Here is a 17,709-nt window from a genome sequence, read left to right on the forward strand (position 1 = left end):
AACCACCCTTAGCAGCAAAGCTGACCCAGCGCTATCATCCGAGCGGTTCAGGCTGGGGCTGCCGACGAAAAAGAACCACGGCTCAGCTCCGTCGTTGTCCTTGTTTACCTTGCGAAAAACAACAATCCATTATCCGTTCGATAGGTTCTCCTCTCGAGCTGGGACTGAGCGACCTTTTTGTTTCCACGCTGTTCATGCCATCGTTCTTTAGCATCACGAATCACGAATTTGCTTTAGTCCCTCGCTGAATACCCAATTAATCTATTGATTTAATTTACGCTTTGGATTGATTGACTTAGTGCACCATTACGACAATTGTTATTCTTTTCCACTCTCGCCAGTCGACCAGCCACCAGCTCCGCCTTGAACCATCGAAGCATTCCCAGTCTCAACATTCCGATTCCCACATGGTTGTCTGAGCCGCAAGGAGCATCGTATTGATCGCTCTTTTCAGCCCACCATGTTCAGGGCCCTGATGGGCGGGGGCCGTTCCTCCGATGCCCGCAGCACAACCTCCAGCTCCAAGAGCAGTAGCCGCCGCCGAACCAACTCCAAGGCTTCTTCGACGGTCAGCCGCAAGTCCTCACGGGGTGACGACCGTGATCGTGGCTTAGGCGACTTGTCGACCTACTCTTCCTCAGGCAGCCGCAGCAAGCAATACGCTCCTAGCGCAGCGGGCGATTCTGTCGCTTCGAGCTATGCGACGGCAGAACCGCGCATGTCGGTCGAGCACGATCGGATTATTATTGAACGGACACCCAAACGCAGAGATACCGATGAAGAAAGCGGTCGCGATAGATTTTCTGATATTCGCGACAGGGATGGGCGCAGTTCTCGCAGACGCGACCGGGACCGATCGCAGAGTCGTGAGCGTGAACGGCCGCGGTCGGAGAGGAACGAGCGGGCGCAACTGGAAGATGACGCTGTAGACCCTCACGACCGTCGTCGGGAAAGGTCACGGACTCAGTCCGGCGATACGTATTTGCCGCCTGTTTCCACATCGATGCCCATTCAGCCAAATTCCCACATGGTCTACGACCCCCATATCCAGCAGCAGTTCCCAGGTCAGTTCCCTACTTATGTTGCTGAGCCATATCGGCCTCCGAATCCCGCCGGCGAAGCAGCCGATTACTATGGTGATCAGGGACAGTCTGTTGCGGAGCAGCCAGGTGTGCGCCCGAAACCTCCATCCATCATTCCCAACAGCCAGGCGCATCTCATGACTGCGTCACCTACCGCCAATCCACCACCGGAGCCGAGCAGCATGGGCCAGGTGGGCGCAGCAGCTGCATACTTCGCAGACGCCGACCTAGAGGTGGTTCCAGCGCCAGGACGACCGGATCGTCCAACTGCTGGCGCAACGTCCAAGCCGCCCAAGCCATCTAACGCTACGTTTGGCATTCCGGGGATGGCTGCTGCTGCTGCTGCCTATGGAGCAGGAAGCAGTTTTCCCTTGCCGGCCAGCCCGACATCGCCTCCGGAACCTGTTGCAACGGCTGCTCCCTATGCCCCTCCTGTGACATCCAGCACCTCCAAACCGCCGCATAACCATGGTATCGGAGCCTCGGTTGGAGCGGCAGCCGCGGGTGCTGCAGCGGGTTACATGCTTGGCCACCACCAGCACCATTCGATGTCGAACACCGACCATCTATCCCAGTATACCATGCAGAATTACGACGAATCTTCCCAGCATGGGTTCGGAAACCCAGGTCCGACAATCCATAATGCACCCGCCAATTCAGCGTGGTACGCTGCTGGAACAGGAGCAGCCTTGCCGTATGCTGCAAGCCCTCTGCATCCCCACCATGCTGCTGTCCACCACGGGGCTCCCTTCCCTTCGGGCAACTTGGCATTTCAACAGCGCCAACGTGGTCCGCTTGACAAGTTCATCGACTTTTGGCGTGATCCGGAGGGTGTTGGTATGTTTGAAGACTATACGGAAGCCATAGGCGTCTGCAAATACTGCTTCGAACCCGGCACTTCCTCGCGTGATGCACCTCGTAAACATCACTATCGCCCACGTCGTTCGTCCGGCGAGCGCTATAGCGGTGGCTCGCGGGTGGGAAAGGCAAGTCGCTATACATCCTCCGAGGATGAAAGTCGCCGACGGAAGAAGTCATCGCGGAGTTCCTGGCTGCTGCCTGGACTGTTTGGTGGAATTGCGGCCAAATCGCTTTTCAACAACAAGGATTTTGAGGACACCTATAGCGTCCGTTCGGGCCGAGTAATGACCATCAACGACACCGAAAGTGTCTCAACCACACGACGGAGCCAGACCTCGCGTGGCGTCTATAGGCGTCGCAGCCAGTCTCGAGACCGCGAGTCCCGCATCAATTACTTAGACTCGAAGAAGAGCCAAATTGAGGGTGGACGACACCGTTCTCGGTCCCGATCCCGTTCGTCCTCCCGAAATGGCCGCCATTCAGCGCTCAGGGATGCAGCCCTAGGTGCTGCAGTGGGCTCAGGAGCTTTGGCTTTGGCCAAGTCCCGTCATCGAAGCCGCAGTCGCAGCCGCAGTCGATCACCCAGAAAGGCAAAAGGGAGAAAGTCGTCAAATTCTGACTCTTCCTCTTTTCTTGATATCTCCCAACCTGCTCGAAAGTCCGTTGGCGGTGGCATTGCTTCGTTCTTCACGGCTTCCTCTGAAAACCGTAGCAAGCGCCGAGTCAAAAAACGCAGGAGTATCTTTTCATTCAACAACTCATCCTCTTCTTCGCTTGATGCGGACTTGGCATTCGGCGCCGGATTCGCGCGAAAACCGGCTGGCAAGTCGAACAAGAAGAGCACTAAGAAGAAGGACCGTGACGTAGACGCAGCTTTGCTGGGATTAGGCGCTGCGGCCACCGCATTAGCTGCTACATCTCATCGACGAAGTCGGCGGACCGGAGAGATTCTCGCGGCCAAGGAGACGCGGTCGCGACACTCGGATTACGCATCATCCGTCACTAACGATGAGGGCTGGGAAGATCTGGACTCAGGGGACCAGTCGTCCTCCAGTGTCAGTTCGGCGCTCGCGTTCGGTGATAGCGGTATGTTCGGCAGCGATGAATCTCAGTCGTCTGACTCTGGTACCTCAAAATGGGGTTGGAGATGGGGTAGCAAGAAGGCTAAAAAGAAGAAGAGGGCTAGCTCTTCTCAGGACAGATTCCCTACAGGTGCCGCTCTCGCTGCAGGTGCTCTAGGAACGGCTGCGTTGGCTTCTACTCGGGACAGAGACTCCAAAATACCCAGGCAGGCTGCGTCAAGCAGCTCCGGAAGCTTGCAGCATGTGGCCCCCGTGCCAACTAGCGATCCCACCCTTGTCGACGCGATCAAGGTGACGTCTCTGTCATCTACTGAACCCACACTCGTTCGACCTGGTCCCATTCCATTGCAGCAGCCGCAGCCCATGACTCCAGTCTCCCAGGCCGTCTATGCTACCCAGGGCGAGTCGATTCCCGCTTACACTGCTCCCGTGATCCCGACTGGCTTCCCTCCGACCTCCTACATCCCCTACAGACCTGAACAAATTCAGAATGTAGCTCTAGGCTTCGATCGGCCCCACCGCAGGAGCGATTCTTCCCCTGTGTTCCCTACAGAGCCTCTCGAAGGTGCGCCCGCAACCGGCGTGAAACGTCGCTCGACCGTCAAAGATCAGAGCTCGGTTCAGTTTAATCTGACCAAGGAGCAAGCTGATAAGGAGCGACGTGCGGATCACCTTGAGCAGTTGAAGCGCGAAGCGGAGCGGGCCGACGGCGTGCAACTCATTGATAAAGAATATGAACCGACCGTGCGGGATGATGATCGTCGTACAAAACGCTACGAAGAGCGTGGATACGATGACCGCAGACAAGAAGAATCTAGAGAGGATCGCTACGTCAAGGATTCCGGAAAGGACAAAGATTCATTCTCGCGGGTCGGTGCTGTCGCCGCGGGTGCAATAGGCGCCGCAGCTGCAGCTACCGTGCTATCTGGAAGAAGTTCGGTTGACGAATCATCCGAAACAAGCCAACGCCGCCGCGACGAGCGTCGACAGCAGCGCCGCGCGGAGCGTCGCCGTGGATCCGAGCCGGAGTCAACAGTGTCCAGCCGTAGTAAATCTGAGGCTGCCCAGGAAGTGAGTGATCATCCGCCCGAGGAACGCCAGCCGGAGCCTACCAAGCCGTCGAGTCCCAGTCGTAGTCCCAGTCGTAGTCCCCACAAATACGACGATTACGCCGAGTTCTTCGCGCCTGAAGAGTTGCGGTATAGCCCGGACACATACACGCGGCGCGCGCCTGCTTCGATGCCTACTATCGTTGAGATCGAACCTGCTAGTGAAAGACAATCTCGAGAAGCACTGCAGCAGCCAGAGGAGTCACATCTTGGATACCGAGATCTGCCATGGCCGGTACCTGTTTTGAAACTTATCGAGCCCACTCCTCCTCAAAGTCTGAGTGGATCCGTTAGAGATACTGCTTCACCCGTGGGTAATCCTCGGGATTTGCCTCCCCATGAAGAGGAGGAAGATGTGAAGTCGGCTGCACGACAAACGACTGGTTCCCGTGTCTCCTGGGGGGAGCACGAAACGCATGAGTACGAAGTTCCGTCCACGTCCTCCGAGCTCGAATCAGTGGACCATGAGACCACTAGGGAGCGACAGGAGGCTCATTCACCGGTACTCGAACAACGGAATGTGTCCTCCAGAAGCGTCGCGAATGACGTGGGGGCGGACATTGAATTTGCGGCAGCCTTGGCTGCTGCCACCGCAGCCGCAGGCTTTGATCCTGCCCTCGTGACGGAGGATCCAACATATCATACGCGGTGGTCTTCTCCTGACTCTCGAGGCGGGGTCGAATACGGACCTCCATGGGCTGAGGGCGAGTTAGAATCTCGGATTCCGCATGGCTTCGTTGAAGGCGAGGTTGAGACCCCTGAAGATGAAAAAGCCCAACCCAACAGAGTCGTCGAAGAGCAGCCACTGTACTCTGAACCCGAGCCTGTTTCACAGGAACCTGACAATCAACAACCGCCTGAGCCGCAGACTCGAATTTCGATCGCTCAGGGAGTAATTGACCGGCTCAACGAAGAGCAAGATGAGCGAGATGGCTCACGTAAAGCTCTATCCGACACGGAAAAGAATCCAAACTCTGGCAAGGAACGCCATGAATTTGATCTTCCTGCTCGAGACTCGTTTTCTATGCCCGGGGGATTCGAAACGGAAGAGTCCCGCTCGGAAACAAAGCGTGATGTGGACTCGCGCGAGGACGGCGAATTAGACCGCCGGTCCGTTGCTTCTGCCCCTGTATCTGGCGAATACGATTCCTCAACAAGATCAAGAAAATCCACACAAGACAGTGGTTACTTTGACGATGGTGAAGATGCCGCATCTGCCTCAGTGGAACCGGATGGCAGTGAGGGAAAGAAAAAGCGACGGAAGAGGCGCTCCAAGCGTGACAGTGACGCCTTTACCGACTCTGCCTCAGTAACATCCTCGCCCGCCAGAATTGGGCAGTCCAGCGAGAAACGCAAGAGCACGGATGACAAGGATAAGGAAAAAAGAACGGGAGGTTTCTTCAGCAGTATCTTTGGCTCGAGAGTTTCAGAGCCGGTAGAGAGCAAGAGGTCGTCCTCTGCAGATAGACCTTCGTCGCGTGAAGTCCAGTCGGAGGTCGGGCGTCGAGAGTATGAGGAGTCTCGCCGCCGGAGGAGGGAGGAACGGTCCTCCGCGCGAGATGAGGAGAGCGGTTCCGACAAGGAGAACAGTAAGGCTAGAGACATGGATGGTATTGACATTGAGAACTACAAGTCTAGCAGGCAACGGAGGGAAGAGAGACGGCGACGAAGATACGAGGACATTGTGGATTCGGGAAAATCGGGGGAGTATGAGAAGGTATAGTCATCTTTAACTGTTTTGATCTCATTTACTGTAACGTGTCTTGTGCTCGGTTTATGGCCCGAATATGGACCGATCAAGCAAGCGAGTCTTAACGCGCATATGCTAAAATGATTTACTCTTCGTTTCCTCTACGTATAGGATCGCAAAATATCGGAAGACAACGACGAGAACCAGTCTTTTTTAGCAGAAGGCCCCGAAATGCCAGTCCAGATAGGCGGCGGCGATAGAGAGTGTGGTGCTTCGGGGCGCGTTCCTTTTGCAGAGGGGGTCGTCACAGGGTTGGGTATAGGCGTACTAGAACAGCGGCCAAGAGGGCGCTCGACACCTCCCGAGGCCTCTGAGAAAATCTTGGATCCAGCCCCCAGGTCTCGAAGTAGGCCGGCCTCGCCCGAGCCTAATAGGCAAGAGGAAGCCAGTCAGGGCCAGTCGTCACGCCGATCATCCATATTGCGGTTGAAGGATTCTCCCACTGCGGTGCCGTTGCACTTCCGTCGCCCCCCAACCTCGCCTGGGACCAACCGTTCAGTTTCCGTCGGCGCCCCTACTGCACCGTCACCCGGGTCTCCAACAGCCCCTAAACGCCGACCAAACTCTACAGAGTTCAAGAGTTCGCGCGAGATCCGGCCCCTGTGGTTGGTAGAGCGCCACGGTCCCGGACACGGGGAGCATGAGCCCGAAGAACCGTTACCATCGCTGCCGTCAAGCAAGACCTCATCCGCGAATACCTCAGTGGAAGACCTCACAGCCCTTCAGGACGAGAGAAGCTGGGAGACGGTTGATCTGAGCCATCATGTCCATGAAACTCGGCGACCAAGCGGCATCGACGTGTCTCAGAGGAGAGGTGTCGAGCATGATGTCCTAGGTTCTCAGCAGGTGACACCTACCGCGGCAACTTTCGATCAGATACACCCGCATCCTCCTTCACGGAAAGAGAAGCTGAAATATGAGTTTCATTCTCCCTCGGAACTCCTTCAGGATCCGAGCCCTTACGGAGATGTACAGCCCTTTGACGTGGGAGATCTCCCTTCCGCCGAGGGCTCGGCCGTGGGTGTCAAGGATGCAAGTGCTGAGAATGAAGACAATCTAGAACGCGGGGCTGAGGCCGTGCCCTCTCGGCCTTCTACTCCACAAAATAATGTTATCGCGGCCCCAGAGGACACGGAGACAACCCCCACTCAAACCAGGACCGTGAACGCTTTCGAGGGCCCTGGATTCGCTGGGGTGGTGGATGCTGCTGTTGCAGCAGCTGTGAGCGGTCATCTCAGCATGCAGCCGGACGTTGTAGGTTTCGGCAAAGAAGGTCCGGTGGATCTTCCTGGTGATGTGGACAGAACTGATAAGTCAATTGCCGACCATGAACCAGAGGCAACTTCCGTCCCCACCCCCGGCACACCTCGTGACTTTGCAGCTGTTGTCGATGCAGCGGTAGCTGGAGCCACCGGCTCTACTGGCGAGAAGCCCGAGGTCGCTAGAGAAATTGAGCAACCGCTACCCACTGAAGAGTCAAAGGACGAAATAGTGGCTGCCGCAAGCGAACAGCAGGGACCCGAGGAACCGCGCCTGCAGCAGTCTCCTGAGATATTTGAGACTGTACTCCAAGTCTCACACGCGGACGAACAAGAGACATCACGTCCGACTCCGAACGACGAAAGTGTCCCGAGAGATGACAAGAGAAGAGATTCGGTGGATACAGTGGTTCCCCTAGCGGAAGAAACTTCCCAAGAAAAGGAGATGTTGGACGCCAGCGCGGTCGTCCCAGACGTAACTGGTGAAAACAAGGAGCTGCCGTCCGAGACAACGAAAGAGAATGCGAACGACAATGATCAGGCTACCTCTGAGGTGCCACCAGTGGACACTGACGAGCCATCTTCGTCTTCTGCCAAGAAAAAGAAGAAGAAGAATAAGAAGAAGCGTCAGAGCATGGACTCGAGCATCCAGGAGCCGACTACACCTGTCGATGACTCGACTGTCGATCAGGGGGAGGTGGAAATATCTACCGTTGAAGATGCACGGACTGATGCTGTCGAGTCGTCTGAGCCAGCACTAAAGGAGCAATTTCTTGATGAACAGCCTGCTAGTGCTGAAGCTACAGCTGCGCCCCAGCAGGAGCCGACAGAGGCTACAGTTGATATAGAACAAGTCACTGAAGCGACGGAGGTCAGCAAAGCACTTGAAGAGGAACCGGCACCTGCTGCACCCGAGGATACGCCTGCCGAGTCAACTGCTGAAACACCAGCTGAGGACCAAGCCGAGACGGTATCTTCCAAGAAGAAAAAGAAGAAGAACAAGGGCTCTGCTCCTGAGGAGAACACGCAGGACCCCGCTTCTACAGAGACTCAGGAACCATCCGCTGCAACTTCGCATGTCATCGCGGAAGAGCAGGTGGAACATACCTTGGAAACTACACAGCCTGCAGAGGGAGAATTTAAGCCTACCGAGGAGAGTACCATTGCTGTACCTGAGAATACTGTCGAGCCCGAACCGGTGCCCAGTGAAACGGAAGCTACTGAAGACCTTACATTTCACGATATTCCCGAACCGGAAGAATTTCAAGGCTCACAGGTAGAGGCTGATAACCAGGCTAAAGAGTTGCCGCACTCCGCCGAAGAGTTCCAAGCTGAGCCTACGCGCGCTCAAGAGCTTCCAGAGAATCCCGAGATCACTCACGAAATTGACGAGTTAAGTTCAGGCATAGATCCTTCAGGACAAGCAGCGAGTGACATGGTGAATGAGACGGCCTCTCCTGAGGTTTGGCATGACGCATTGGCTTCTTCTCCCGAGGATAAGAGCGCCGAAACTGAGAAAGCCGATCTTAGGTCTGATGAGCCACAGAACGAGGAGAGGGCACCCGAGTCCGAGATACAGGCTCTTGACAAAGAACAGGTTGAGATCCCAGAAAAGCCTGTCGAGGTGGATGCTCCTGCCCTCGCCAGAGACCTTCCCGAGGAACAACTAGAGCAATTCAAGGAGACGTCTACTCCCGTGTTTGATTCTCCTTCTACGGATCAGGTCGAAACAGCAGAATCTAGTATTCAGAACGAAGAGTCCACACCAACTACTGCGGAATCGGAAACTCCCTTGTCACGCAAAAACAGCAAAAAGAACAAAAAGAAGAACAAGCGGAAGAACACTGCCGAGACACCAGTTCAGAGTGAGGCTGTTGATACTGTAGAGCCTATTTCTTCAGTTGAGGGCGTGCCTGAACCTGGGCCTGAGCCTACAACCACTGCTGTGGAGGAACCTCAAGTAATGTCGCCGGATCAGGCTGTCGACGAGAATAAGGGAGAAGCTACGGACGTTCAGAAAGACGTCAAAGATGAACTCTTTTCCGAAAATACGGCCGAGGTAGCAAACGATTCCCAGCCAACTACAGTTGAAGAAATCCATCAGACAGCAGCGGAAGAGCCCGCGCCAGACGCGATAGCTGAAGTCATGAGCGAAGCACAGCCCGCTGCACCTCAAGACGCCCTGGAGACAGCACCGGAAGAGCACGTTGACGAGCACCCAAAAAAGAAAGGCAAGAAAAAGAAGAATCGCAAATCAGTCGATGTTTCCGAGTCCCAGCCTGAGTCTGAGGTAGAAGCCAAGACTGAAGAGCTCCGATCAGTTGAAGCTGCGGAGACCCCGCAGCATCAAATAAGCGGTGAGGTAGCGACCGTGGGCGACAGTGAGGTACCGCTGGAGTCAAGTAGCACAGAAGCATCTGCAGGGATTGAAGACGTTGCCCCCATTCCCGCAGCGGAAGCTGTTGAACTGAATTTAGCTGTGGAGAAAGATGAGGCCAATGGCGGGGAACCACATGTGTCCGAGCCCAGTGAGCAGCCAAATATCGAGATTGTGCCCGGCCCTGAACCGGGCCCCGAACCTGTGCCCGAAGCGGGGGAAACTGCACCGTCTGGCAAAAAGAGCAAGAAAAACAAGAAAAAGAAGCAGAGCCTGCCTGCGCCCGATGAAACGCCAGCCTCTGAGTCGTCAACTCCCGCAGACGCTGCAGATGGCAACGCGGATTTGCCCGTCGCAGCCGAAGATTCCTCCTTGAAAACGGATAAAGAGCCAGTGCGAGAGGAGCCGACTGAAAGCCAGCCGACCGTTGACTCAGTTGCTGAAACACCAGATCAAAGCATGGCGGAGGAAGCTGTCCCTATGACCGCCGCGCAGAAGAAGAAGGCGAAGAAAGATAAGAAGAAGAAACGTCAATCTGCTTTATTGGATGAGACACCTGCATCTGAGTCGATTGACGAAGCCGATACCAAGGATGTTACTTCTGAAGGTGGTCAGATGCGCCAGGAAGTGCCTTCTGAACCACAGTCATCCGAGCCTACTTTGGATGCCATTGAGCGCGCCGAAGCGACAGATGAGCACTCGCAAGAACAGCCCAAGGAGGATGTGTCTTTGCACACGGAACGCAGCTCCAACTCCGACGGAGAGTTCGTGATGGTACCGGAGCACGTGTCCTACGGATCCAATGAAAATACACCCCAGTCTGGTTCCACGGGATTCGATGTCATACAACTGTCCAGTGAATTGGAGAAGCAACCATTGACCCAGGATGGTGACTCGGGTGCAAACGAGGCAACTCCAACCGAAACACTTGTTGCTGCTGCTCAACTTGTCCAAGAAGAATCTACCCCCACGCCCGCATTGGAAGGCGGTGCTGCCGTCGAAGAAGCAGAGGCTGCAGAAAAGGGCACACCTGAAGATTCTCTAGACAAGATTATCGAGCACAATGAGCCTGCCGACGATAACCTGGCGACAAAAGAAGCTCAAGTCGAAGTAGTCAGCACAGAGAATCAAGAAACTGACCAAGGCGGAGCAGTTCCGGACGTCGAACCTGGCTCTGAAGGCTTGGTCCAGGATAATCAGCCTTCCGCTTCCTCGAAAAAAAAGGACAAGAAGAAAAAGAAGAAGCGCCAGTCGCTTGCCCTAGACGATGAACAGAGTCCCTCTACCAAGGAAGAACTAACTCCTGTGCCTTCGTCCGACCGTGTTCCGGAACCCTCGGCCGCTGATGAATCCTCGTCTACTCCCTCCGCCCCCGAAGAGCAGCAGAAGTCTCAGACAGACGCCACTGAAACTATTACAGAAACAGTTGCTGAGCCAGCATCACCTTTCGCTTCAGAAGCACCAGAGAACATTGCAGGAGCTCCTTTCAATGAAGCCACGCAAGAGCTCGCTGCAGATGAAACTCAGACTGCGGAGTCCACAGAGGAAGCTCAAACAGCAAAGTCCAAGAAGAAGGCAAAGAAAGACAAAAAGAAAAGAAAGTCTGTCTCCTTCGAGATTGAAGAGCCGTCGAGTCAGCAGAGCGAGCCTGGCCAACCTACCGCGAATTTTGGCGAAACAGTGACCCAGCATGAGGACCCTAAGCCTGAGGACGAACCTGCAGCACTGAAAGGCCTTGCTGAGGAGTTTCAACCCGCAGAAGCAGTCCCTGAGAGCCTGACTCAAGGTGGACCAGATATTGCTACTCAACCTGAGCAACCTGAGCAACCTGAGCAACCTGAGCAACCTGAGCAACCTGAGCCAACTGGCGAAGCTACAGAAGTTACAGAGCAAGACAAGCAGGTGACTGGGGTCCAAGGTTCAATGACAGAGGAACAGCCCGTTGTGGAAGAAACTGCAGCTCCGACGTTGGCTGATGAGGCTTCCCAATTACAAGAACAGAAGCTCTCATCAGAGGCCCTCTGGTCTGAAACTCAGGAGGAGGGTGTCAAGAGTGTCCAGGACGTTGAATCGTCAGACAAGAAGAAAGAGGAGCCCGCTGTCCGGCCTTCGCTAGAAGACAACGAGAGCATCAAGCCAGAGGCCTTGGCGGAACAAGCAGAGTCCGAGCCGCAAACGCCCATTGACGATGGTGAGCAAGTAGCCGGCCCCTCTAAGTCAAAGAAAAACAAGAAAAAGAAAAAGAGGAACACTCTGGAGTCAACCGAAGATATGCCAGTGATACCGCCTGAGGCTTCAAACGTTGAGCCGGTCGAATCGACACCGGTCCTTGAAACGGAAGAGACCCACGACACTGTCGAGCCTGACACTACAGTGTCTGAAACTGTGCACGAAGAGCAAACACCGCAAGAAGAGTTCAGCGGCTTTATGTCGGCAAAAGCAAAGAAAAAGGCAAAGAAAGACAAGAAGCGCCAGTCCAAGACCCTTGATAGCGCAAACGACGCCGCCATCACCGCCGAAACCGCCCCAGATTTCTCGGAGCAGGCGCCCTTGGCCACGTCAGGCGGCGAAGCGGATGGGCCAGATGCGATGTTCTCTCAAGAAACGAGTGAAGCCGTCTCTACCGAAGCGAAGCCCACGGAGCAATCGCCTGAGATGGCACTCTCGCCTGCTGAAGATGACGGTAAAGAAAATCAGTCCCGCGACACCGAACCACACGGCGGCAACGATAAAGATCTGACATGGACTGATCACATGGTATCTTCGCAGGTAGAGCAGCAACAAGCAGCGCCTTTCGACCGTCCGTCCCAACCCGCGCTTGAAGTCGAGCCAACTTCCATCGGCGAAGCAGCAACATCTATTGATGTTGAACAACGTGAAAACAACGCAGACGATGGGTTAGAGCGATCTGGTGAAGAAGGTACGACAGTCAAGAACGAGATTGTGGTTGAGGGCCCCGAGATGCGGTATGAGGGCCTACTTGATATTCCACAAGAAGAGAAGGGAGAGGCATCGATACAAGGAGAAGATGCGGTTCAGGTCAAGAGCAACGCACAAGTGGAGGAATCGGTGAAAGCAACGGTTGAAGGAACACCTGAAGATTCCTTGAGCCAGGAACAGGTTCCAGAATCCGCGCCAGATGGCGGAGATGCCTCAACTAAGGATCAGTCCACTGACGTTGAGGTCAACGATTCTTCAAAGTCAGAGGATGTCCTTGAGCTGGAGAACGAAGAGTTGCCATTGCCAATCTCAGGAAAGAAGAAGAAGAAAGACAAGAAGAAAAAGAAGGCGCAACAGGAGACAAAGACCGATGAGACGTTGCAGGAGCCTCTGGTAGATGCTGTGCAAGAAAAATCGCTAACAAGCCATGCACTGACTGATATCGCGGTACCTGTTGCCGAGACTCAGGCAGACCCAGTTACTGAGCCGTCGCATGAGCTTTCCCACCCACAGAATCCAACTGAAACTGCAGTTGAGGTCAAAGACATGGAGGAGAGTCTAGAGGTGCAACAAGAGGTAACGCCTGCGGAGGACGGCTTTGAGGAGGCACCGACTCTCTCACGGAAGAAAAGCAAGAAGGACAAGAAGAGAGAGCGCCTTGCTCAAAGGGCTGCCGTTGAGTCACGTGAAAATGAATCAAAGGAGGAACAGCTGGCGAGTGAAGAGCACCTCGTTCCACCTTCGGATGCTCAGCCAGCCGAGCTCGCGACTCCTGTATCCACCCAAGCACTGGAAATAGAAATACCTTCCGAGACGACGGCAGACACTGGCGAAGGGGAACTGCGTTCGAGCGCGGTTCAATCCCCTGTTCCGGTGGAAGACAACTTAAAGGACATAGAAACTTCTGAAAGTCAGACAGTTGAGAGCCTCCAATCATTACAGGCTCCCAACCAGGCGTTCGAGCGAGAAATTCTGCTAAATGAGGATGCGGCAACGGCTCCAGAGGAACTACCTGCTGTGGAGAAGCCAGTGCTTGATGCTGATACAGCTACGGAACCAGTAATTGAAGAACCAGCCCTGAGTCGTAAGAACTCAAAGAAGAAGGCGAAGAAGGCAAAGAAGCGAGCTCAAGAACAGCAAGGAGAGGAAACAACTCCCGCCCCTGCCGAGCTTGGAGAATCCAGCATTGTGGAGACTACGCCCACCATACCAAGCGAGCCTGGCCCAGAGGAGAATTCTGGTGATGTTTCTGAGGCGAACATTTCGAAAGAGCAGAGGACACCACTTGAACATTCTGAGCAGTTGGCTCCATCGGACGCCGCTCGACCTCAAGAGACTCTTGAGCAGACTCCGGATGTGAGCAACCAAACTGAGGATGTGTTATCTATAGAGCAGGAAAAAGAGGGCAATTTCCAGGCCGAACCAAGCCAAGGCCTTGAAATTAGAAACCTTCAAGTTGCCGAGTATTCCATCGAGAGTCAGCCTGAACCCACAGCAGCTGTTGCGAGAAAGTTGTCCAAGAAAGAGAAAAGAAAGGCCAAAAAGAAATCTGCCAAGGATGCCATCGAGCCTGCAGACGAGCCGGAGCCGCAAAATCCAACAGATTCTATCGGGGCATCCGTTTCTAACACGGACCAAGCCAAGATTGACCAAGATCCAGTCGTGACGGTTGCCTCCGACAACCAAATGGTCGAGGTGGTCTCACGATCACTTGAGGTCGAGCCTGGAGATCCGGAGGTGCACCAAGGTGCAGCTGACGAGGATGACTGGCCTGCAATAGACTGGGAGAAAGGTAAAGTCGAAATCAAAGAACAGACGCCGGTTTCATCACCTGAGGCTCATGCAGTTCCTTTTGAGCCAGCCATTGCAGAATTCGACGAATCTGCCATCCCAGAGGGATTGCTTAGACAACAAAGTCAATCGCGTGAAGAGCAGCTAGGGGGAGGCAATGACGGAAGTGCACACCATAGAGGGGCCGACGAAACAGAAGCTGCTCCGCGAGAAGGCGCGAGATTGTTAGAGCCTTCTGCGGTGATCGAGACGGAGCAGTCTGCCGAACTGAAAGCAGAACCTGTAAGTTCGCAAGTGGCTTCTAATACGATCCAAGAGAAAGCTGTGCAGCATCCCGAGAACGATTTGGCATGGGATCAAGCAAAGAGCGTGACGGAAGGGGTGCCGCCTAAGCAAAGCAAAGTTGCGAGCATCTTCCCAAATCTTGAGCGCGGATCCTTTCGACGTCCTGGTCCGGGCCAAGAATTGACGTCGGTAAAAGATAGGGCTGAGGATGAGACTATTGACCAAAATGCGGATAACAACAGCGCAATCCAGGTCTCGGAGGCGCCTATCCCGGCCGGCGAGCCGGAAGAGAGCCATTTACAGGGTCAGCAAGATAAGACAAGTCCAGAGCCAACGACTACGGTTTCTACACGGGATCTATCTCTGGAAGAGCCTACGAAGATGCAGGGCACAAGCGACACCCCAGTTAACCTTGCTGTCGACGTTGAGTTTGGCCCCCCATACAATGTTTCTGTGATCTCCGATGGTCCAGAGAACGAAGCGAAGTCTATTGAAATCGAATGGAAGGAGGCCGACGCTACGCGGACCCTAGAAGTTGAAACACCCCTGTACGCACCGTTGCCTGTGCATGAACAGAAGTCATCCCTTGTCAGCCAGACTTCTCCCGTTGAAATGGACCCGGATGAGCGGATTCCGAGAAATGATTCTTCCTGTGGGCTTCGTCGCAGCCCGTCAATTCATGGGCGACACAATCACCCGCCGCTAACATGGTCGCTGGAGGATAAACCAATCACCAAGGCAGTGACACCGCCCCTGGCGACGACGTCTTTATTTGGAGGACCAACAGTGGCCACTGCGGATGTAGGCTCACCTCCACGTACTCCATTACAACCCATCGCGGAAAAAGAGCCAGAGGATCGAGTGGAGCAAGCGAGCGGATTCAGATCCATGGTTTCCGAACACGGGACGCCCCGTCTGGAGATGAAGCCCGAACATGTTCTTCCACGTCCCGAAACTCCAATTAGAAAGTTTACAGATAATGCATTGGCACGTCAGACATGGCCTGTAGCGGACAACGACAAGCTCAAAAGCTCAGAAGACGAGGATGCGGGACTCGCTGTCAAGAAACGACGGCCAGGTAACGAATGGCCTGCAGAAGTACTCAAAACTCCGGACCAAGGAATGCCCATTTTGAGACCCAGCAGCGTCAGCAGCCTCAAAAGCGTGCAGAGCAATCACAGTGTGGCTGGTGGGCAGCGATCGCTACGACGCACCAGTCGCAACACCAGCGGGGATTTGCGGGCAGCTAGCCAGGCACAGGAAAGCCACAGTCCCCAGCCACACGATACGCCCCAGCCTCCTCAGCCCCCACCCTCCGATCTCAACATCGAGCGCATTGCTTCGTCTTCCTCCTACGACCCCGTCACGGACAAGGGCAAGCGCCCCATACGAGCCATGACGGACGTCTATGTAAGTGTTTCTTAATTCAATTCTGTTATCTCTTTTAATAGATGAGATTATTGTTAGCCTTCCGATACTAATTGATCCCCATTTAGGAGGGATGGGGAGAGACGCCCAGCTCGCCTCGGTCGCCGAGCCGACCGCCCAGTATCCGTCATCGTCGAAGTATGCAACACCTCCAAGAACTTGAAGCTCGTCTCGATCAACTCATCTCCGAAAATCGACTCCTCATTGCCGCTCGTGAAGCCGCCGAGGATAAACTTCGAAATGCTAGTGTCGCCCGTCGGAAGAGCGACCATACACTCAACGAGCGCAGTGCCGACCTACGGGACAGAGAAGCCGAGGTGGAGAACCTGAAAAGTTCCGTGGAATGGCTTCAAAAGGAAGTAACCCGTCTAACAGAAGAGAACGAAGGGCTTGCTACGACGAACTCCAACCTGACCGCCGCCCATGCCAGGGAAATTGAGTCGGTGCGCGAATCGTCATCTCTCCAACTGGATGATTTGCGCTCAAGATATGAGCAGCTCTCCACGGAAGTACAGAACACAGTGCGGCATGAAATTGAGACTGCGCTGGCGCGAAAGGATCAAGAACTGCGACGGCTGAGGGAAGAACTTGAGACCGCTCGGGATAAGGTGTCACAGTTACAACAACAAATTGCGGCATCCTTGCATGATAACGTTCTCGTCTTCCGCGATGAGGATTACTTTGACGCTGCTTGTCAAAAACTGTGTGGGCATGTGCAACAATGGGTGTTGCGGTTCTCCAAACACTCCGACCATCGACGATGCCGCAAACTTGCTGAGATACAAGATGAGAAGATTGCGGACCGCTTCGACAATGCGATCCTGGACGGCTACGATACAGATAGCTACCTCGCCGACCGCGTTCGTCGCCGCGATGTCTTCATGTCTGTGGTGATGACTATGGTGTGGGAATTTGTGTTCACGCGCTATTTATTTGGCATGGATCGTGAGCAGCGCCAGAAACTCAAGTCCCTGGAAAAGCAGCTGAGCGAGGTTGGTCCACGGAGCGCTGTCCATCGTTGGCGCGCGATTACTCTTACCCTCCTGTCGAAGCGCCCGGCATTTGCTCGTCAGCGTGAAAGCGACACAGAAGCGGTTGCATTGGAAATCTTTGAGACTCTGTCACGTCTCCTCCCACCCCCAAGCCATGTTGAAGCGCAGCTCTTGGAGTCTCTACGCAAGGTTCTGCGGGTTGCAGTCAACCTGTCAATTGAGATGCGCACGCAGCTGGCCGAATACATTATGCTGCCGCCACTCCAACCTGAATACGACACAAATGGAGACCTGGCACGGCAGGTCTATTTCAACGCCTCGTTGATGAACGAACGCAGCGGGGAGACAACGTCAAATGAGGAGCTGGAGTCGCAGCAAGCAGTCGTCCGGGTGGTCTTGTTCCCGCTAGTGGTAAAGAAGGGCAACGACACAGGCGAGGGCGAAGATGAAGTAGTTGTCTGCCCTGCTCAGGTGCTTGTCGCTCGACCCGACAAGGATCCAAGGGCCAGCAAAATCTTCAGCAGCGACCGCATGTCCCTGGACGGAACCAAGTCTGTTCACAGCGTCGCTCCATCATCGACCATGGATATCAGCAACGTGATCTGAGGCGTCACACTCTGGTCACGACTTGTTGATGCTGACCTTCATGGTTTGATGTATGCTGAAGGGTCTCGGCTAATCTTCATATTTTCTTCTTTCTGTTCTGGTATGGTAATTGGCAATGGTATCCGGAGGCGTCAGGGTCAAATGGGA

At 54.5% G+C, this 17,709-nt stretch overlaps 1 protein-coding gene across 1 annotated transcript; it reads left to right on the top strand.

The window, feature by feature from the left end:
* Positions 1 to 460: 460 nt before the first annotated feature.
* Positions 461 to 17,562, top strand: lah (involucrin repeat protein; the record flags this gene model as incomplete). Its single annotated transcript, XM_043303291.1, has 3 exons — positions 461 to 5,851; positions 5,996 to 15,946; positions 16,033 to 17,562. The coding sequence occupies 3 exons, from the start codon at positions 461 to 463 to the stop codon at positions 17,560 to 17,562; spliced, it is 16,872 nt and encodes a 5,623-aa protein (XP_043159226.1).
* Between the last annotated feature and the right edge of the window lie 147 nt (positions 17,563 to 17,709).

Source organism: Aspergillus pseudoviridinutans, assembly GCF_018340605.1.
Source record: "Aspergillus pseudoviridinutans IFM 55266 DNA, scaffold_5, whole genome shotgun sequence".
Classification (NCBI taxonomy): Eukaryota; Fungi; Ascomycota; class Eurotiomycetes; order Eurotiales; family Aspergillaceae; genus Aspergillus; species Aspergillus pseudoviridinutans.